Below are 22,832 nucleotides of genomic sequence, written 5' to 3'. Positions count from 1 at the left end.
AACAAACCCACAGTGGACCATTTAAACTTCATCTACAAAGCCACACACGCAGCGTCTTTACTTCCAACTTTGGGATATTATTTTTATTAGTTAAAAAACCTTTATTGTTCTTCAAAAAATGGGCAGGAGTGAAATATGTCTTTCAAGCAGTTTGCGTCTTCTTAACAACAACCATATATTTTTTGTAACTTTTTAACTAAGCATTTTGTTGTTAAAACTTTGTTTTTTTTCAATAAAAAAAAACTTCAATTTAAATCTCCACCTCCGATATCATTGGACTACCATTTAGACCAGCCAATACATTCATGGCTGTTATGCGTGACATTTCAGTTCGAGTGTGCGTCTCTGCACTACCAATATGTGGCAATATCACAATGTTATCCAACTTCAGCAGGGCATCATCTAGAGGCAATGGTTCGGGTGTGGTTACATCCAACCCCGCAGCCAATATACGTTTCTCTTTTAAGGCACTATATAAGGCAGATTGATCGACCACAGCTCCTCGTGATATATTTATAAAAATACAATTACTTTTCATTTTATCAAAGGCTGAGCTATTGAATATTTCCTTGGTGTCGGGTGTTAGGGCACAACAGACAATAATAAAATCAGATTCGGTTAACATTTTCTCAAACGAAACATGTACGGCATTGACTTTCTTTGCTTCGGCAGGACGTTGGGTCCGTGTGGTGTAGGTAATTAGGGACGGTTTGAAAGGTACCAAACGACTGGCAATTTCTTGACCAATACGGCCAAAACCGAAGAGACCAACCCGGGAGCCTTTCAACCCCTGACCACACATCCAACTGGGGGCCCAGGATTTCCAACCACCATTGTAAACCTCCTTATTGGCTTCCAGCAAACGACGATTGGTGGCCAACAGCAAGGCCATTGTAAGCTCCGCCGTGGCATCGGTCAACACATCTGGGGTATATCCCACTCTTATGCCACGCTTTTTACATTCTTTCAAATCGATGTGTTCATAACCCACCGATATGGTGGCAATACATTTCAATTGAGGACCAGCCTTTTCAATAACCTCTGCATCGATTTTATCCGTTAGAGCACAAAATAAGGCGTCCTTGCCCTCGATTTGTTTAAGTAATTCGTCGCGTGGCACCGGTCTGGCCTCGGACCATATCGTAACATTACACCTGTTTATATAGTATATGATTTGATTAATCACTTCTTTTAAGTTGAATCCTTTACCACTTACTCTTTTCGCAAAATATCTAATCCTACACCGGCCACATCAGGTCTTGTTACATATACGGTTTTACTGTTCTTCAGATTCATATTGCTGGAGGAAAATGTATGTTTCGGAATGTTTTTTAAGTATGAAACTTGTTCCAGTTGGTTGCGTAGCAAAGGCAAAGTAACCTGCAAACTTCTTTTCAAATGCCTTGTAAAATGAAACGACGTCGATATCATATTGGATAGCTGGAGTTGGAGATGTGTAAATGTGTGCGTGTGCTTCTCAGTTGCTAAAAACAGCTGTTATTTGCAATTAAAAAAAAGTGTGCAAGGGGGGTTCTCATGACATGAAATGCTATGAGAGTGAAATGTGGTAAATGTCACTTTTTCTTTGGCCTTTTCTCCTAAATATTATCTTTTCCTCTCGGAAAACTTAAAACAAAAAGAGAAACCATAATAAAACAAATATTTCTATGTAAATTTGTACAAATCCTTGTTAAACACGAGCAACAAGACTGCTAAGAATGTATGTTAACCATTTACTGTGAATGCCATCTTAAAAGGAAGATGCAGTCGCCCGCGTTATGAATTGGCAACCCTATGCAAACAGTTGTGTTTGTAAACAAAACCAAGCAAAACGTTTACCTCCTCGCTCTTCAAAACCAAACATGTGATTTTAAAAACCAAGTTAATTTTGAAACAACATTAAATATGAATTTAAAAACCCAAGAAGTACTTAGTAATAGTGAAAATGAAATTAAGGAACATACAAGTAATAAAAGAAAATGCAGTGATGATGAATCCGGGGACATCCCGCAATGTAAAAAGAATGCCTATGCCGAAGAAGGCATTATCAAGCCGGTGGAAGATGTAAAGGAATTTTTAAATCAAGAGCAATTTATAGAATCAAAGGAAGTCGCAAATGAAGTTTTAAAGAATGGAGCTACCAGGAGCCCATGCAGAACGGGGGACGCTGTAACAAATATAGTTTCTGAGAAAGGACATGAAGCGAAACCGGTAGAAAATGTAAATAAAAGTCCAAGTTTAAGAGGTGAAATTGTAGACAGTGGTGTAAATAATGAAGCAACAGAAAATGCCACAAAAAGCCTTGAGAATAATTTAGACTCCAAAATAGCCGCATGTAATACAGAAAATGCCAATATTGTGGAAGATGAAGAGGAACCTTCGGGCACAAAAAAGGCAAAACATCGACAGGAAGATGCTACCAAGAGCACACAAGCCGAAAATTCCACAAAAAGTCCCGACAAAACAAAAAAGCCACCCAACACATTCGTGCCTCAAAGTCCCAAGAAACGTTTAGAGTTCGAGGGCAAAGCGAATGACACAACAAAGAAGAAAGCCAAATTCATTTATGGCAATTATTCCCAATACTATGGCTATCGTAATAAGGACAAAGATTTCCACGACATACGATTGGATGTTTTTGCAGAGCATCGAGAATTATTTGCAAATAAACAAATATTAGATATTGGCTGTAATAGTGGCTTCATAACAATGGAAGTGGCCAAAAGGTTCGAGGTCAAGTCCATTGCAGGTTTAGATATTGATAAACATTTAATAAATCAAGCAATAAAGCAGCTTACGCGTCACAAGAAATCTCTGCCCTTGAATAATGAATTGAGAAAACAACACAAGTTCCCATTCAATGTCACCTTTGTTCATGGTAACTATGTGCTGAGAGATGCGGTGCTTTTGGAAATTGAAAGGCCACAATTTGATGTCATACTATGTCTATCCATAACAAAATGGATTCATTTGAATTTTGGTGATGATGGTTTAAAGTTGGCCTTTAAGAGAATGTATTTGCAATTGAAGCCAAAGGGCATATTGATCCTGGAGGCCCAGCCATTTGATAATTATTCACGGCGCAAGAAAATGACGGTAAGTAGTTCGTTTTTTAGATCGTTAGCATTATCGTTTAATTGCATTCATTTCGTTTCTTTCATTTCACAGGAACAAATATTTACAAACTACAAAAATATGAAATTTTTCCCCAACAACTTTGAGGAGTATCTGTTGTCTTCCGAAGTGGGTTTTACAAAAGTGCAGTTAATGGGTGTACCTGATCATTGTGAAAAAGGATTTAAGAGACCAATACAAATATTCTATAAAAATTAGAATAACAAAAAAGAACAAATGAATTAAAATACTTAAATGAATTCCAACTTAACTCGCTCTTAATTTGTGGTTTTCATTTTCTTATTGGAGGGTGATTGTATGGGAGATTTTAGGCTTTCCAAAACCTTGGGTAAATGTTTATCCAGTAGCTCCTCAGCACTTAGGGTGAAACTACTTTCGGCCCATATTATTTTCAGTTGTGTTAGAATGTTGCCCATTTTCTTCGACTTGGGACAGCCACGTTCGTTTAACATATTACCGGTGACGGGAAATTTCGGAATTACCAAGGATTTAAGGATGTTGTAAAATTCCGTTTTGTGTTTGTATTTTAGGAGCTGTTCCACATATTCCTTTATCGTATATGGTTGCACACACAATTTATAGTAGTCTGTTAGTTTTGTGTATTCCGTGTCCACCTGGAAGAAAGGAAATCGAAATTAAATCAAATGTTAAAAAATCATGTTTTCCTATTTTACCTTATCCCGGTGTTGTGTTACAAACAAAGCCAGGTCTCTCTCAAATGCCGATAATTTTAATCTCTCATGCATTTTTATGGCATCTTCAACAGAATTTAGCAGGGATGTCATTAGCAATATCGGTTTGTGGGGCTTTTCAAAATCTTTTAGAGCACCACACAAACGCTTAAACTCATCTATATTTGGTTCATTGGGTAAACCACAATAGGGAGCCAAACCACATTTGACAATTTGCAAAACCAAGTCCTCGGCAAAATTACCCACAACTATTTTCTGCAGTTCCGACCAAATGCGTTCACCACTAATACCGGCCAAACCATTGCCATTATTGCGTATCGCCTCCAGTGTGGCTTCATCATGAGCATTCGCTTCACGGGCAATACGTCCATAGAAACGGAAATATCGCAAAATTCTTAAATAATCCTCTTGGATGCGTACAGCCGGATCGCCAACAAAAACCACACGACGTTTCTGTAAATCTTCATAGCCAAAGAAATAGTCATAGACAGTGCCATCAAAGCCCAAGAACATGGAATTTATTGTCAAGTCCCTACGATTGGCATCCAATTGCCAGTCGGTTGTAAATTGCACTTCAGCATGGCGTCCATCCGTTCGCACATCTATTCTCAATGTTGTCACCTCAAAGTTTTCCTTATTGTCAATGCGTGGTGTAATGGTACCATGTTTTTCACCCTTTGTATTTATCATTCGTACATTTTCCGCTGTAAACATTTCCTTCATTTGGTCTGGAGTGGCCGTTGTGGCAAAATCAATATCTTTGGGTTTGATATTCATCAAAATATCTCGAACCGCTCCACCTGCTATGCGCAATTCATAATTGTATTTTTTAAACAAATCCACCAGTGTCTCAAGTTCGGCTGTGAAAATACTCCGAAATTCTGGAGTATCAATCTTTTTAACAATTGGATTTTCACGCATCTTTTCCGGTACTCCTTGAACTTTTAATTTGAATTGTTTTACTGGCTTGCTTTGTGTTACTGCTGCAGCCGCTGACATGTGCCGCCGCCGAACGCCTTCGATTCCAATGAACTGCCGACTTATGTTTCTCACCAAGCAGAAGTTCTTTATCAACATAACTTTCGATTCCAATAATGGTTTTAAAACATTTAAATACAGTGATCTCCCGAACCAAACCGGAATAGATCTAATACATCTGCCTTGGTATGTTCCTTGATTGAACTATTCACTAAAAGAAATACCAGGAACTAGTTCCTAAAAGGAATAATCAAAACAAATGCTTCTTCATAGCTTCACTTAGCAGAGAATTGATAGCTTCACATTATTTATTAATTTATTATATTTTTTTTGTAATTATAATTTAAACGCATTCATTATAATCGAACGTTTCGGGTAAAAAGCTATGACTACTAGTTTGATAAAAATATTCACTGACAAAGAAAGCGAACTAGTTTCAAATGAAAAAGAGGTATTCACTAAAATTGATAGCTTCATGAATTTGTTTAGTTTGACAATATATAATTTTGAATATATTTAGTTATTTTAACTTATTGACATTCATAATTGTTGATATTACTTATTTAACATATAAAAACAGTTTTGATAAACATTCGAATTATTGCAAATACGTCTCTTTGGCTTTCTAAAGTAAAATATGGCAATTCAAGTAGAATAATCGTAGGCCGAAATCTTCGACTTATAGCTATAGAATATTACATAATAATGAAAATCATAGCCCTGCCTTAATTTTATTGTACCATGTGTGAAATTGTGTTATTTACTTGTGAAAGCCTTCCAAAGAAAAGGGTGCAACGCCAAGTGAATTGATAACAAATTAAATATTTATGAGTTGATCTTATAAAAAGGAATTTCTATGACTGATTTAAAGGTTTGGGTATTGGCTACAACTTACTAAACCCATAAACCTTCCAATGAATTACAAATTTTATAACAAAGAAAAGTATTTCGATTTTATGCCAACAAAAAAAAACTTCCTTCTTTTATATCCTTCTTCTATAAAAAAACATATATATTATATGAACAAGTAAAAAAGCAGTAAGTTCGACCATTTGGTGATTTTTGTACCCAAAACCGTCAAAATACCGAATATCGGAAGGTGCCGTTATATGGGGGCTATACAAAGACGTGGATCTGCACAGGCAATTTTCTGTCTCAGGCTGTAGTATCCATCACGAACATCAAATAGCAAATTTGAATTCCGGTGTATAATGTCGCTTAAATAACCAAAATACCGAAAATAGGGAGGTACCGTTATGTGGGGGCTATACGATATCGTGGAACTTTATAGACATTTTTCTTCCAGGGGGAAAAGTGCTTAGAACTATAGAAGGAACTCTTTTTGTGGATTTTCAGACAGTTTGATTGAAAAATGTAGCTAAAATCTTGTAAATACCGAATATAGGGAGGTAATATATGGGGGATATACGATATCGTGGACAATACACTTTCAGGGGGTAAAGTACTTAGAAGAAACTCCTTTTTTGGATTAGCCTCCGAATGTCGTAGTATAAGAAAACATATAAAAATCTACTTATATTTGAAAAAACATTTAATTTTTTTGACATATCAATGCTCCCAAGCGTTGATGCATCTACCTGTATTCTTCTTTTTTTACATATCAATGTTCCCTGTATTCTTCTACCATGGGATGGTACAAAAAACTTCTTCATTCCAGAAGGAGAGAACACGTTCTTTGGTTTATGTATTAACTTTTCTTATCTTTAGGAGATTTTCTTTACTTCTATGTACAGGCATTCTTGTCTTCTTCATAATTGTTACAATTTTAATATTTCAGGTATTAGACGTGTATTGTAATGAGAAGAATATTTAAAATGTAATATAAATCAAGCCTCATAAAGAAAAATGTGTCACGCCAAGTGAATTGATAACAGCTGTTTAAAAATAGGTATCATTAAGTGCGACCTTAAAAAAATTCGTGCGTAATTTCTGTGAATGGATTTGAGGTTTGTGTATTGGATAAGATTTTATACAGCCACAAACCTAACAATAAACCACAGATTTTACTCCAGGGAAAAATATTTGGATTTTTCGCTGAAAAATACAGTTTTTTTTTTATAAAAAATATATGTCTTTTGAGATCAGATTTGCTTACCTTATATAAAAAGACACTGTGGACTCTTATGAGAAGAATTCCTGGGGTTATTAAAGTAATTTTTTTACTTTTATAAGCGGATTTCCCTGACGCCTATATATCGACTTTATGTTTTCTATAGAAAAACAAATTTTCGATTAAAAAATTAAAACTAAATTTTCGTAGAAGATATTCCAAAGTTTGCGGATATGATTTCACTTTCTCTCTTAAATGATATTCTCTTAATGTCCTGTCTATTTTTTCTCTTTTTGTTAAATTTATTGCAATACTTGGTGGCCAGCACAAATCCTACTCTCTTTCCTGCAAAAAAAGCAAACGGGGTTGTTATGATATCTCCCCCCACAGTGTCCTTTCATTATGTATTGTAGTTGTTTTTGCTCTTGTTCGTATGAAATGTACTTTTAATGTATTTTTTTCTATGGGATTTATGTGCCCATTTCATCCCTTAATTTTTGTGCCTCATAATAAGGTTAGGTTTTGGGTTGTTTTTTTTTTTGGTTTTGTCTATTTTTTCCATTCCCGTCTGGGACTCTTCGTTATCCCGACAGCCATCCAACCAATGATGATGAGGAAAAATGCAAATTTTTTGTTCAAAAACATATTTTTTTGCTAAAAACCCGAAGTGTTTTTACCAATGAGAGTGCGAGGATTTTTTGGGTATATAGAACTGTTATGTATTTCGTGGAATGAGAGTGAAGTTATATATTTTTGTGTTTTCCTTTGTGTGAGGAAATAGTGGAAGGGGATTTTCGGGGGTATTTGAGTTGAGGAATCTTTTTTTGGTAGAATTTTGTATAGCTATTTTGAGGGAGTTTATTGCTTTTTTTGTAGATGAAGGTCAGTGATTAGGACATGGGTAAAATGGAGGTGAGGGTGAGTATGGGAAGGTGTTTATTAGGTGCAAGTGTAAAATAATCTTTTAGAGGTGTTGTGAGTTTTGTAAGGGATTTTCACCTGTGATGCCCTACTGAAAAACACAACGGAATAAACTATGGGCGGATTGATAATATATTTATAAGCAAGTTGAACTTGACGCCCAATGGTCATTGATTTGTTTTTAATGTCTTGGCAAGCCATAGATAAAAACGGGTCGGCTTTTCTTGAAATTTCTGTATTCTCAGCCTCGTGGAAAGGGTTAATAATTACAACCTTTGCATTAGACAACAGGCCAATAGGACTTTTTCTAATATTTATAGGCTAGCACGAGGGATTGCTTTGGAAATCACCAAATTTAACTCCTTTAAAGTTCGTTGTCAAAAAAAGTATTTCTGTAATGCATTTTTACATGTGAGCCGTAGTAGACTAATATTTTTACTCTTCTTTCTTCAGATAATACGAATGTGGCGCCCAATTGATATTTAAAGGCAGAAAGCACATGGTTTGTCAAAACAAATTGGAATCATTTCCCATTTTGCTACTTAAGAAAAAACAAAAAAAAAAAAAACCTAGACATGTGTGGAAGCCATTCCGTCTGATAGCGCCTCCGACAACCCAAAACTTCTTATTTTTGAATTCAAAGTGGTTTCAAGCCTGTCTTTTTGACTCAAAATCAAGGACATTTGTTTGGGCGTTTCGTCTTCGCTGAGAAGACCTCTACTCTAAGAAGACTTTCTCTCCACTATGAAAAAATCTTCTAGTCTACAGCGAGGAGATCTTCCGCACTTCTGTGAGAAGAATTCCGTTCATCTATAAGAAGACCTTCCGCTCGTCTTCTATTAGAAGACCTCATCATCTTCTATGAGAAGACCTTCTCGTCTGCTATGAGAAGACCTTCTCGCCTAATATGGGGAAGACCTTCTCGTCTTCTATGGTGAAGACATTCTCGCCTTCTATGAGAGGACCTCCTCGTCTTCTATGAGAAGACCTCTTTATCTTCTATGAGAAGACCTTTTCGTCTTCCATGAGAAGACCTTTTCGACTTTTACGAGAAGACATTCTCGTCTTCTACGAGAAGACCTTCATCCACATAATCTTCTATGTGGAGACCTCCTCGTCTTCTATGAGAAGACCTCATCGTCTTCTATGAGAAGACCTTCTCGTCTTCCATGGGAAGACCTTCGGCTCTTCTCCGAGAAGACCTTCTTGTTTTCTCTGAGAATACCTACTCGTCCTCTATGAGAAGACCTCCTCGTCTTCTATGAGAAGACGTTCTCGCCTTCTACGAGAGGACCTTATCGCATTCTACGAGAAGACCTTCTCGCCTTCCGTGGGACGACATCCTCGTCTTCTATGGCGAAGAAGACCTTCTTCAGCTCTTCTATGGAGAAGAAGACCTTCAGCTCTTTTATGGAGAAGAAGACTTTCAGCTCTTCTATGGCGAAGAAGACCTTCAGCTCCGCTTCTATGGAGAAGAAGAAGACCTTCAGCTCCGCTTCTATGAAGAAGAAGACCTTCAGCTCTTCTATGGCGAAGAAGAAGACCTTCAGCTCTTCTATGGCGAAGAAGACCTTCTCAGCTCTTCTATGGAGAAGAAGAAGACCTTCAGCTCTTCTATGGAGAAGAACTTCGGCTCGTCTATGAGAGAACCTTCGGCTATTCTGTGAGAGGACCTTCAGCTCTTCTGTGAGAAGACCTTCAGCTCCTTCTCCTATTCGCCGAGCAGTGCTTCTACTCTTCTCTAAGAAGAGCTTTTGTTTTGTTCATGAGCTTCTCCTCTTCTCTGAGAAAAGTCTCTACTCTGCTTGAGTAGAGTAGAGGCCTTCTTGTCTTCCATGAGAACGCCTTCAGAGTATCTGCTGTGTTGTGGGAAGATCTTCATCTCTTTCTCTGCTCTTCTCTCATAGGAGACCCCTTCTCCGAAATTTTTTTCTTAATTTTTTCTGTCACAGTAAAATCCCTTTCTATCTTCTTAAAGAAAATTAATGATCCTTCTTGACCAGTTGCCACCTTGTCTTAAGCATCCTTTCCATCGGAGAAGATAGGAAATGGCACACGACACCAATCCTTTATCTGCTATGGTCAAGTTTGAAAATCCGGTTTGGTCACTACATTCACACCATCAAAGTGAGATGTGAATTTGAAGGGGGATTTAGAAATCTAGGAGTGTTTACATTGTTTCACAGTGGTCAGTCAATCAGTCAGTCAGTCTGTCGGCCAGTTAATGGTCAGTGACATCGGGGAAAAGGGTTAAATGGATGGTTGGACACGCGGTGGCACACTTTGTGTGTTAAAGGCTGAAGCTGAGGACAATTGGAGGGGATGATGGGCAATTAAGAAAATAGGGGGTAAATAATTGAAGTGGAGGCATAAAATATTGAAGGGGTTTTTATTTGAAAACTTTCTCTAAATTAAACTATGTTTTCAAAATTTGACTTGATTTTCAGGTAGTTTGTCAAGGAAAAGGATTAAATATTGCGTAAATAAAATCTGGATAAAATCCTTTTTAACTTATCATAACGGTTGCTTTCGTTTAGCCAGGCAATTATTTTCCCATAGCTTGGGCGCCACGCCAAGTGATCTTCGGGATTTTTGATTTTTTTTTCTTCAAAAAAATTATCCTTAAAAACTATCTTTGTTGGAAATAAAAGAAGTCTTCTCGGGTTGGACAAGGGAAGCTACTCGGAGGTGTTGTTGTTGTTGTTGTTGCTGGTGATTAGCATAACAATGGGGATGAAACTTCTTAACCGGACTCTGGAGGGACGAATAACCCTTTTTGGGTTATTCAGCAATGTTGCTGCTGCTGCTGCTGTGAAAATCTTGTCTACAACCGCGATCTGTCAAGTCATGAATGGGAATGGGACAGGCCAGGCCGAACAATGAAAGGGGTCAGAACCGGTTTGGACATAACAAACAACAAACATTAATTTTGTTGCCTAACGACAACGGCGAAGCTTAGCGTAACAAAATTCCCCGAATGCAGGGAGCGGCAAAATCCTACCTTTTGTCCATCATCGGCATACCTTTCATATGGATGCCGGGTTGGATGGTGGCCATATGTTTGTAGCAACAACAAAACTACTTTTTTTTATTAAAGAGAGGTTATCTGAAACGGTCCAGAGGGCAAATAAGAAACTAACGGACACGTCATCAACTCGACAATTTGGTCACTGGCATGGAGGACGGATGCGAATACCTAAAAAACAGTTGGTATAACAAAATGTAAGCTATGATTTGCATTTTAAGCGTAAATTAAATATTATTTACAACTACAATGAAATATTGCTATTATCTGTGTGAGTGTGTGTGAGAGTGTAGCTGGTATTCCTTAATGGGACAAAAGGGGAGTTTTTGTCCATTGAGTGCTGGCTGTAAGTTGATATCCGGCTCATAATGTGAAAAGGGGTTTTCTACGCATGACCAAAGGATACCAATACCTTGACACTCACACACACACACACACTGGCACAAACCATATGTATGCAAATGTCCATTAACATGGACATGTGACCAATTGCTGAATGAAGTCGAATGGTGTTGTTGTTGGTGTTTTTTTAGCCCTTTTGGGGAGGAGTAGAGAAGCCAGCCATTTTGTAAAGTCCTCATGAAGTTCTCTACAAGCTTCCATGTTTTGGATTCAATGCTAACCGTTAATTTGTATTGTTTTCTGTTTGATTTCACCCCCCGAACTTGGGGATGTAATTTTAAGAAAAAAATCATTTCAATGCGGGCGTCTTAAATTATGGCTGTACTCAGTGAAAAAATTAAAGACAAAAGTATTTTTTATGTCACCCGAAAGGGTATAAATTAATGAGGCCATAGATTTTTGCTGAATTGCAAACTGTACTCATTACACCCCCATTCAAATCTCGGTTCAATTTTCGTTTTTTAGACTTTTAAAAGCCCAAAGGAATTACTTTAAGAATCCATTTTTTTTAAAAAGACTAAAAAAATAAAACTTTTTTGTATTAAAGACTAGGAAAAAGCGTCTTCTCAGAGAAGATATAAAAGTTCCTTCAGAGGGGACGATAAGGTCTCTTCAGAAAAGATGAAAAGTTTTTCTCAGAGAAAATGAGAAGGACTTCACAGAGAATAGCAGAAGGTCTTCTCAAAGAAGTGAAAAAGGTCTTCACAGAAAAAAATAAAAGTTCTTCTCATAGAAGGTGTTCCATAGAAGGCGAGAAGGTCTTCAAGAGAAGGCGAGAAAGTCTTCTCATAGAAGAGAGCAGAAGGTCTTCTCTTAGATGAGACGAGAAGGTCTTTTCATAGAAGAGAGCAAAAGGTCTTCTCAGAGAAGATGAGAAATTCTCAGAGAAGACAAGAAGGTCTTCTTCACTGAAGAGCAGAAGGTCGTCTCTCTATAGAAGAGCAGAAGGTCGTCTCTCCCTAGAAGAGCAGAAGGTCGTCTCTCCTATCTCCTCATAGAATCATAGTCTTCTCATAGCACACGAGGAGGTCTTCGCCATAGAAGAGCTGAAAGTCTTCTTCTCCATAGAAGAGCTGAAGGTCTTCTTCTTCTCCATAGAAGAGCTGAAGGTCTCCTTCTTCTCCATAGAAAAGCTGAAGGGCTTCTTCTTCTCCATAGAAGAGCTGAAGGTCTTCTTCTTCTTCGCCATAGAAGAGCTGAAAGTCTTCTTCTCCATAGAAGAGCTGAAGGTCTTCTTCTTCTCCATAGAAGAGCTGAAGGTCTTCTTCTTCTCCATAGAAAAGCTGAAGGGCTTCTTCGCCATAAAAGAGCTGAAGGTCTTCTTCTTCTCCATAGAAGAGCTGAAGAAGGTCTTCTTCGCCATAGAAGAGCTGATAAAGGTCTTCTTCTTCGCCATAGAAGAGCTGACGGATGGTCTTCTTCTCCATAGAAGAGCTGACGGATGGTCTTCTTCTCCATAGAAGAGCAGATGAAGGTCTTCTTCGCCAAAGAAGAGCTGATGAAGGTCTTCTTCGCCATAGAAGAACTGATGAAGGTCTTCTTTGCCATAGAAGAGCTGACGGAAGGTCTTCTTCGCCATAGAAGAGCTGACGGAAGGTCTTCTTCGCCATAGAAGAGAGCAGAAGGTATCCTATTAGAAGAACGGAAGGTCTTCGCAGAGAAGGGCAGAAAGTCTTCTCAGAGAAGAGCAGAAGATTTTCTCCTAGAAGACGAGAAAGTCTTCTCAGAGAAGACGAGAAGGTCTTCTCATAGAAGAGGCGAAAGTCTTCACCTAAAAGAGCCGAAGGTCTTCTCCTAAAAGAGCAGAAAGTCTTCTCAAGACTTTCAAGACGACGGGAAGGCCTTCTGTTGGAAGACGCAAATTTCTTCTCCTAGAAGACGGGAGGGTCTTCTGGCAGAAGACTAGAAGGTCTTCTGGTAGAAAACGGGAAGGTCTTCTGGTAGAAGACAGAAAACCTTCTCATAAAAGAGCGGAAGGTATTTTTTAATAGAATATGAACAGTTTTTATCATAGAAGAACAGTAGCTCTTCTTAGAAAAGAGCAGAAACTTCCATAGAAGAGCGATAGCTTTCTCAGAGAAGAACTGAAACTATCTTCAGAGAAGAGCAAAAGCTTTCCTCAAAGGAGTGCAATAGTATCTCAGATAAAAGGTATAGATTTTTCCAGAGAAGGCCACCAGCTTTTGCACCAGAACAGAATAAACTCTTCCCATAGAAGGCAAAGGGTCTACTCTGGACCAGAAGATCGTTTCACAGCACATCAGAAAATGAGAAGGGGTTTTCTCAAAGGATGACAAGGACTTCTCATAGAAAGCGAGAACTAAATCTCATGGAAGGCTGGAAGTTTTTTCTCATAGAAAAACTCTAAGTCTTCTATAAACGACGATTTTTTTCTCTGAGAGTAGTACAAAGGTTCTTCTCAGAGAGGACAAGAAAACGTATGTATTCTCATAATTCGAAATTATCTTCTTTGTCCAAAGGGTTTGAGTACTGTTTTCTATGCAATTCTCTATTTTCTATCCTTGGCAATTTGAAATCTTTTCTAATTAAAAACCAAATATAAAGATCTTCAAAACTTCATATCCTTTTTTCCATTGGACATTTTTTGTTTAAATAACCTTTGACCGTTAAATTGTCACAAAAGGCCATTGTCCATTTTTCTCTTCCGCATTGTTTTGCTAATTAAAAAACAATTATTTTCATTTGTAACTTCAAAACGAATGAATATGAAAATTTCATTATAACAACCTTAAGCCTACCAAAACAAGGATATGCCCAAATAACAAAACTTTAAATAAAAAAATACAAAGAATGGAAAAAAAGTCCTAACTGATTGAAATGTCCAAAAACAATCAGCCCGGCAATGGCAGTTTCATGTCAGAAAAAAAGAAAGAGATTGCCTCTAAATACGAATAACAAATAGTCGTTCTTTGAAAAAATATTCGCTTAGTCCTGCCGGCGAATTAAAATAACAATGGCAAAAATAAAAAAATACAAAAGTCGAGCAAAAAGGATAACATGCAAATTACAAGGCGACTACGACTTATTCCGCCATTGATCGAACTGACATTTGTTACAAGTTCGTGCATGTTTCTCTTTTTGTTTCGTTTTTGTTACAAATCAATTCCTAATCGAAACAATGCCCATTGAAATAGGATACGCTGGTCTAGTTTTGATTTTGTTACTCTGTCTCTCTCTCTCGTTCTCTTTTTCTCCCCGTTACAGCTGAGTTGCCATTGTGCAAATATGCAAATTTCTCGGATGAAAAGAAGGTGACACAAATACCTTGTTGCAATCATTGTTCCAGGTTGCCATGGTAGGCTGATTGTAAAAATATGCACACATTATTACTAGAGTGGTAAGGGTTGCCATCATGTTGGAATTGAAATGATATGAGATTTTTTTTGATTTTGAAAATTTAGTCACTACATGTAATGGCATTGGTCTTCACAATTAAAAAATAATTAGAAAAAAAAAAATAATTGGAAATTTGGTCGATTTTTTATTTTGGCCAATTTTGACTAAAAATCCTGATAAATATTTCAGTTTTTGAATTTTAATAAACTTTCGAAGAAACTTGGTTTTTATCCCCAAATTTCTTCGAAAATTTATTACAATTCAAAAACTTAAATATTTATGAGGAATTTTAGTCAAAATGGGCCAAAATATTTTTTATTTTGGCCCATTTTGACTAAAAATCCTCGACCAAATTTCCGATTATTTTTTTTTTCTAACTATGTTTTTAATTGTGAAGACCAAAAGACCACAAAAATACATATTAGAATTTTTATTCCGATCTTATTTTGACCTAATATACAGGGTGAGATAAAAAACGGCAACAAAATCAAACGCGAAAATTTTTACATTTTTTTTTAAATTTTATTGCATGAAATCAAAAAAGATCGGAAATAGCTTCAAATTTCAGAATAAGTTTAGATTAGTACGAATTGGTCACCTTGGGCACGAATTATGGCCTTCAAATGGCCAATAAAACCGTCACACCCTGCCCAAATGTTGCTCTGCGATATTTTGGTCCATTCCCTGCGAAGCGCTTATATGAGGTGATCAACACTTTGTTATTTTTTAGTGTCAACCTTGCTTTCCAAAATATTCCAGACACAATAGTCCAACGGATTGGTATCTGGAGATTTTGGGGACATTGTGTGCTGGAAATGAAGCCAGGAACCTCATTGAATTGGTCACCTTTGGCACGAATTATGGCCTTCAAATGGCCAATGAAACCGTCACACGCGAAGCGCTTGCTTGAGGTGATCGACACTTTGGTATTTTTTAGTGCCAAACTTGCTTTCCAAAAATACTCCAGACACAATAGTCCAACGGATTGGTATCTGGAGAATTTTGAGGAATTGTGTGCTGGAAATGAAGCGAGGAACCTCATTGAATTGGTCAACTTTGGCCTTCAAACGGCCAATGAAACCGTCACACGCGCTGCAAGAATGTTGCTCTGCGGAATTTTGGCCAATTCCCGGCGAAACGCTTGCTTGAGGTGATCTACACTTTTGTAGTTTTTAGAGCCAACCTTGCTTTCCAAAATACTCCGGACACAATAGGCCACGGCCATTGTGCGCTGGAAATGAAGCGAGGAACCTTATTTCGTAACCGTTCTTGGGCGGCGCGTGCTGAGTGCGATGGTGCTGAGTCCTGGTGGAATGTCCAAGGTCTGCGGCCAAAATGTTTGCGTGCCCAATGCTTTAATACACCCTCCAGAATAATTTAGCGATAATATTTGGCATATATTCTGATGCCACGGTCGATTAATACGAGCGGAGAGCGACCATCGCTAGTTATGATGATCAACACAACACTGTGGCCGGCGCTTGAGTTCTGGTGGCCAACCAAAGGTGCGAATTTTCAGCAATATTTGCCAAATGGAATATTGCGATATGTTCAATTCTCGAGAAATTGGGCAACGAATGTTTTCTCATCAGAGAAATTCGGCAGTTCATCATCCCACTTTTGGCCAGGCGAAGCAACTCTTTAGCTCTTTTGAGTCTATTTTTCTTTATTTTTTTCTATTGCGGTGTAAGTTCTTGCACTTTTTGGAATTTCAATGGCTTTACCCCGAGTTCATTTCTCAATATTTGCCGAATGGAATATTGCGATATGTTTAGCTCACGAGTCATTTTTCGGCCACTGCGACGCGGTTTTCTATCAAGTCGCTTCTTTACTTTTCCAACCATTTCTGCTGATGTTGCTATTTTCTTCCGTCCACTTCCTTAATGGCAGTTCACCACTTTCGGCCAACAACTTTCGAAGCAACTCTTTAGCTCTATTGAGTCTATTTTCTTTCTGTTGCGGTGTAAGTTCTTGCACTTTTTGGAATTTAAATGGCTTTATCTCGAGTTCATTTTTCAATATTTGTCGAATGGAATATTGCGATATGTTCAGCTCACGAGCCATTTTTCGGTCACTGCAACGTGCGTTTCGATCAAGTCGCTTCTTAACTTTTCAAACAATTTCTTCTGATGTTGCTGTTTTCTTCCGTCCACTTTCTTGATGGTAGTTCAGCACTTTCGGCCAAGCGAAACAACTCTTTAGCTCTTTTGAGTCTCTTTTCTTTCTGTTGCGGTGTAAGTTCTTGGACTTTTTTGGAATTTCAATGGCTTTACCCCGAATGGAATATGGTGATATGTTCAGCTCACGAGCCATTTTTTGGCCACTGCGACACGGGTTTCGATCAAGTCGCTTCTTGACATTTCGAAGCATTTCTGCTGATGTTGCTGTTTTCTTCCGTCCACTTTTTTGACGGAAATGCACCACTTTCAGCCAAGCGAAGAAACTCTTTAGAGTCCATTTTCTTCCTGTTGCGGTGTAAGTTCTTGCACTTTTTGCAATTTCAATGGCTTTACCCCGAGCTCATTTCTCAATATTTACCGAATGGAATATTGTGATATGTTCAGCTCACGAGCCATTTTTCGGCCACTGCGAGGCGGGTTTCGATCAAGTCGCTTCTTTACTTTTCGAATAATTTCTGCTGATATTGCTGTTTTCTTCCGTCCACTTTCTTGATGGCAGTTCAGCACTTTCGGCCAAGCGAAGCAACTCTTTAGCTCTTTCGAGTCTTTTTTTCTATATTTCTTTCTATTGCGGTGTAAGTTCTTGTACTTTTTGGAATTTCAATGGCTTTATTCAATATTTCAATATTTGCCGAATGGAATATTGCGATATGTTCAGCTCACGAGCCATTTTTTGGCCACTGCTACGCGGGTTTCGATCAAGTCGCTTCTTTACTTTTCGAAGCATTTCCATTTCTGCTGATGTTGCTGTTTTCTTCTGTCCACTTCCTTGACTGCAGTTCGGCACTTTCAGCCAAGCGAAGCAACTCTTTAGCTCTTTTGAGTCTATTTTCTTTCAGTTGCGGTGTAAGTCCTTGCGCTTTTTGGAATTTCAATGGCTTTACCCCGAGCTCATTTCTCAGTATTTGCCGAATGGAATATTGTGATATGTTCAGCTCACGAGCCATTTTTCGGCCACTGCAAGGTGGGTTTCGTTCAAGTCGCTTCTTTACTTTTCGAACAATTTCTGCTGATGTTGCTGTTTTTTTCCGTCCACTTTTTTCACGGCAGTTCGCCACTTTCGGCCAAGCGAAGCAACTCTTTAGCTCTTTTGAGTCTATTTTCTTTCTGTTGCGGTGTAAGTTCTTGGACTTTTTTGGCATTTCAATGGTTTTACTCCGAGCTTATTTCTCAATATTTGCCGAATGGAATATTGCGATATGTTCAGCTCACGAGCCATTTTTCGGGCACTGCGAGGCGGGTTTCGATCAAGTCGCTTCTTTACATTTCGAAGCATTTCTGCTGATGTTCCTGTTTTTTTCCGTCCACTTTTTTCACGGCAGTTCGCCACTTTCAACCAAGCGAAGCAGCTCTTTAGTCTATTTACTTTCTGTTGCGGTGTAAGTTCTTGCATTTTTTTTTGGAATTTCTATGGCGTTATTTGCCGAATAGAATATTGCAGTTTGTTCAGCTCTCGAGCGGGTTTCGATCAAATCGCTTCTTTTCATTTTTCGAACCATTTCTGCTGATGTTGCTGTTTTCTTCCGTTCACTTCCACTTCCGTCCTTGACTTTGGGCTACGCTGCCAGTATCGCCAGGTAACGAGCGATGGTACGAGACACAAAAGATTTATTTACATTTAAATGCTGTAGTGTTCTGTGGTTTTCCAGGCAAATTTAAAGAAATCACACTATCCCGCTTGAATTCCCATCCATCACCAATAACTTTTTTTCTGGAAAATTTTCACCAAAATCCTTTGGCCTGCTTGTAAACAATATAATGAGCTGTCACTGGACTAATTTTAACAGCTGCAGGACGTGTGGCTTAGAAATGACAGCAGTCTGAAGTTGGTTGCAGTTTTTCTCATCTCTCCCTGTATATATACTGTTTAGGGTCTATTATGAATATTTTGAGGAGTTACAAAAGGAATGATAAAGTTAATATATCCTCCATGGAGGATATAAAACTATGGCCGCTTTACTCTATTTTGGACAATTTTCGACCAAATTTGCACTTTTGCATGGGTTTGTGCAAAATATGTAATTTTACTGTTGTGCTTTGCCGCTATACACCACAAATGCAAGCTGGCAACTCTAGTCTCCTTTATAACTGAGAAAAGTGAGTGAGAGAAACAGTGAGAGAGAGCACAAAATGAATGATATTTCTTTTCTAATGAAGGAGAACATATGAATGAATTAAATAGTAAATGAATTAAAATAATCATTGAATGAATGACTGACTGACTGATTTTTTTTTTTGACTAGTATTTTTATGCAAATTTTGCTTGACGTTGTTGTTGCTGCTGTCATTTTGCCATTTTATGCAACGAACAAACCTCCGTTGCTCTTGTTCTCCATTCATTATTTCTTTCCCTTTTCACAGAAAGTCACAATGAATATCGGAGTAAGTATTTTTTTGCTGGGGGTGGGGGTTCGTATCGATTGCCAAACATGTCGTTCGTTTAAAACCGTTAAACCGAAAAATGTAAATTACAAATCAATTGAAATGGCATTCGCTGATCAATACATGCAATATTCATGTTACGTTCTGCCGCCACTGCCGCCACAGCGACTTTTCCGCAATTTGCATAAATTTACATTGGATCGCGCACACACACTCCTCGTTGGCCAGAGGGTTGGAAGTATGTGTTTGACTTGGGATTGTCGTAGTCATGTCCTTGCAATTATCGTTTGCTTTTGTAATGACTTGGAGACTAGGAGAATGACTGAGTGACTGACTGACTGGTGACTAGTTGCGAACAAATTGAATCAATTTGAAATCGATTTTTCAAATCTGTTATTGTTGTGCCATAGCACTTGGAGGCGAAAAAGTATTATCACACTCTTGTTTGTTTTTCTTCACTCCTTCAAGGATCTTTCCATGTTGACAAAAATTTTTAGGAGGGGATTTTAGAAGGAGGGGTTTTATTAGAGAAAAAAATAAATACAAAAATAATACATTTTCAGGGCCATAATCGTGGCTTCTTAAAAATATATTTTCCAAGAGCCGTCCGTAGTAAAATTCCGATTTCCAAGGACTATCAAGGATATACAAGTGGATTTGAAAAAATCGGACTGACCTAGAATCTACTCACAGACAAAAGGGTATAATCTAAAAATTTTGCACGAGCATCAGTCTAGCGATTTGAGAATTCGTACTAAAAGGGTACGAAAAGTACTAAAATGTACTAAAAATTGAATACTTTGTATTGGACAAACGGAAGAAGCTAGAACTGAGCTGAAATTTGGAGTGAGAGTCACTGACAGGATTGCAGGCAGGATTGTGTTACCAAAGGGTTTTTGGAGATTCGAACTTTAAGAATACGAAATTATCTAAAATGGTACTAAATTTCTAAAATGGTACCATTTGGTACTATGTGAACGGATAAAGCTAAAAACTTGAAATTTGGTATGAAAACCAAGTTTTGAAAATAAGTTCGATATATGAAGGTGGTTTTGGAAATGTGTACCAAGTGTGCGAACTGTACTAAATGGTACTAAATTTGGACCGGTTTGGTTTAGGGTGAACGGATAAAACTGGAATTTTGAAATTTTGTATTGGGGTCCCTGTTTGTGGTAGGTTTGTGATAAAGAGGTGATTTTGGAAATTTGTACTACAAGGGCACAAAATGTACCAAATAGTACTATATTTGGTACAATTTGATATTGGGTGAACAATATTCAAATGCGAAACTTACAAAAAAAAATCTGTTTATATCATCAAAATACCAAATGTAAGGAGATACCATGGGGGTTATAAAACGTGGACCTGCACAGACAATTAATGATACCCTACACCACTATGCTAATTTAGTAGAGCTCCGCATAACAATTAAAAGTTTTTATGGGAGAATTCAATCATACACGCCATGATTATAATTATAATTTAAAGTTCAAAGGATTAAATATGCCGAAGCATTTGTATCTCTTAAATTCGGACTTGTATTGCCAATATGGTGCACAAATCACTTTAAATCGGATAAAGATATATATGGGAGCAATATCCAAATCGAAACCGATCTTGATAAAATTTGGCAAAGATATTTCTAAGCTTTATTTGATAGATTTCCCTGAATATCGTTGTTACGGAGTGCATATTACGGCTGTGGGTAACAAATATAACAAATCGGATGAACAATATATATGGGAGCTATAGCTATATCTTAACCGATCTTCACCAAATTTAACATAATGGCTTGTAGACTCAACTCGGACGTAAATGCCAAATTCCATCCCATTTGGACAAATATTAGACGTTTGGTGCACAATAAAAGGTTAGTCGGACGAAGTTATATATGGGAGCTATATCTAAATCTGAACCGATCTCGATAAAATTTAGCAATGGTATTTCTGAGCTGTATTTGATATATTTCCCCAAATATTGTTGTTACAGAGTGCATATTACGGCTGCGGAGGACAAAAATAACAAATCGGATGAAAAATATATATAGGAGCTATGGCTATATCTGAACCGATCTTTACCAAATTTGACATACTAGCTTCTAGACTCAATTCGGTAGTAAGTGCCAAATTCCATCCCATTTGGACAAATATTAGACGTTTGGTGCACAATCATAGGTAAATCGGACGAAGTTATATATGGGAGCTATATCCAAATCTGAACCGATCTCGATAAAATTTAGCAAATGTATTTCTGTATTGATATTTTTCCCAAATATTGTTGTTACAGAGTGCATATTACGGCTGTGGGTAACAAATACAACAAATCGGATGAACAATATATATGTGAGCTATAGCTATATCTGAACCGATCTTCACCAAATTTGCTATACTAGCTTCTAGACTCATTTCGGCCGTAAGTGCCAAATCCCATCCCATTTGGACAAATATTAGACGTTTGGTGCACAATAAAAGGTAAATCGGACGAAGTTATATGTGGGAGCTATATCCAAATTTGAACCGATCTCGATAAAATTTAGGAAATGTGTTTCTGAGCTGTATTTGATATATTTCCCTAAATATTGTTGTTGCAGAGTGCATATTACGGCGGCGGTGGACAAAAATAACAAATCGGATGAACAATATATATGGGAGCTATAGCTATATCTGAACCGATTTCGATCAAATTTGGCATACATATTTTCAGGCCTAATTTGGTTGTATGTGCAAAATTCCATACAATTCGTGCTGATATTACACGTTTGGTGCACAATAAAAGGCAAATCGGTCGAAGTTATATATGGGAGCTATATCTAAATTTTTACCGATTAACTCCAATTTCAATAGGGTTCGTCCTTGGGCCAAACAAATGATTTGTGAAAAATTTCATCTCAATCGGTTAATAAATGCGACCTGCATTTTTTCACAAGAATACGTGGACAGACGGACGGACAGACGGACTGACATGTATAAATCAACTCAGAAAGTAATTCTATGCAGATCATCAAAAAGAACTATGGGTCTATCTCGTTTCCTTTTGCCTGTTACAAACAAATGCACAAAGACATAATACCCTGACCACCTTGTGGTGTAGGGTATAAAAAATATATATATTTAGGAACATAATTGTGGATTTTGAAAAAAATATTTTCCAGTAGCAGTCCGGATTTTAATTTCGGGGACTATCAAGGCTATTATCGCGAATTTTTTTAAATATTAGTTTTCAAGGGCAAGGACACATTAGAACCCATTAGGACCCACAAATACCAATTTTTAGACAAATTCGTGGGAAAATGTGCCAAAAGTCATCAAAATACCGAATATCGGGAGGTACCGTTATATGGGGGCTATACCAAAAACGTGGACAAATACATACAATGTTTCGCCACCGGAGCGAGAACCCATTATGACCAACAAATACCAATTTTTACACAAATCCGCGAAGAAATGTGGCAAAAACCATTACCGAATATCAGGAGGTACCGTTATATGGGGCTATACCAAATCGGAGACCTATAAATGCAATGTTTCGCCAAGGGAGCTAGAACCCATTATGACCAACAAATACCAATTTTTAGACAAATCCATGAAAAAATGTGTCAAAAATCATCAAAATACCGAATATCGGGAGATACCTTTATATGGAGGCTATACAAAAACGTGAACCTATAATTACAATGATTCGCCACACGA

At 37.6% G+C, this 22,832-nt stretch overlaps 3 protein-coding genes across 4 annotated transcripts; 1 reads left to right on the top strand and 2 right to left on the bottom strand.

Moving 5' to 3' along the window:
- Nucleotides 1-134: 134 nt before the first annotated feature.
- On the bottom strand, nucleotides 135-1,589 carry LOC101893984 (glyoxylate reductase/hydroxypyruvate reductase). Its single transcript, XM_005183083.4, has 2 exons — nucleotides 1,217-1,589; nucleotides 135-1,154 (listed from the first exon to the last, which is right to left on the bottom strand). Exons 1-2 carry the CDS (start codon nucleotides 1,429-1,431, stop codon nucleotides 251-253), a joined length of 1,119 nt encoding a protein of 372 aa, XP_005183140.1. The 5' UTR covers nucleotides 1,432-1,589; the 3' UTR covers nucleotides 135-250.
- Nucleotides 1,590-1,789: 200 nt separating this feature from the next.
- On the top strand, nucleotides 1,790-3,380 carry LOC101894332 (probable RNA methyltransferase CG1239). The gene is made up of 2 exons (XM_005183085.4): nucleotides 1,790-3,096; nucleotides 3,169-3,380. The coding sequence occupies exons 1-2, from the start codon at nucleotides 1,795-1,797 to the stop codon at nucleotides 3,331-3,333; spliced, it is 1,467 nt and encodes a 488-aa protein (XP_005183142.2). The 5' UTR covers nucleotides 1,790-1,794; the 3' UTR covers nucleotides 3,334-3,380.
- Nucleotides 3,109-5,029, bottom strand: LOC101894162 (CCA tRNA nucleotidyltransferase 1, mitochondrial). Of its 2 annotated transcripts, XM_020036591.2 has the most exons (3): nucleotides 3,810-5,029; nucleotides 3,366-3,749; nucleotides 3,109-3,277 (listed from the first exon to the last, which is right to left on the bottom strand). In XM_020036591.2, exons 1-2 carry the CDS (start codon nucleotides 4,902-4,904, stop codon nucleotides 3,393-3,395), a joined length of 1,452 nt encoding a protein of 483 aa, XP_019892150.1. In that variant the 5' UTR covers nucleotides 4,905-5,029; the 3' UTR covers nucleotides 3,109-3,277; nucleotides 3,366-3,392. The 2 variants fall into 2 exon arrangements, with proteins under 2 accessions (XP_019892150.1, XP_005183141.1); XM_005183084.4 differs by having other exon boundaries at nucleotides 3,109-3,749.
- Nucleotides 5,030-22,832: the final 17,803 nt, after the last annotated feature.

This window comes from Musca domestica, unplaced genomic scaffold, assembly GCF_030504385.1.
Source record: "Musca domestica strain aabys unplaced genomic scaffold, Musca_domestica.polishedcontigs.V.1.1 180, whole genome shotgun sequence".
NCBI classification, from domain to species: Eukaryota; Metazoa; Arthropoda; class Insecta; order Diptera; family Muscidae; genus Musca; species Musca domestica.
This window is presented reverse-complemented; position numbering and strand designations above follow the sequence as displayed.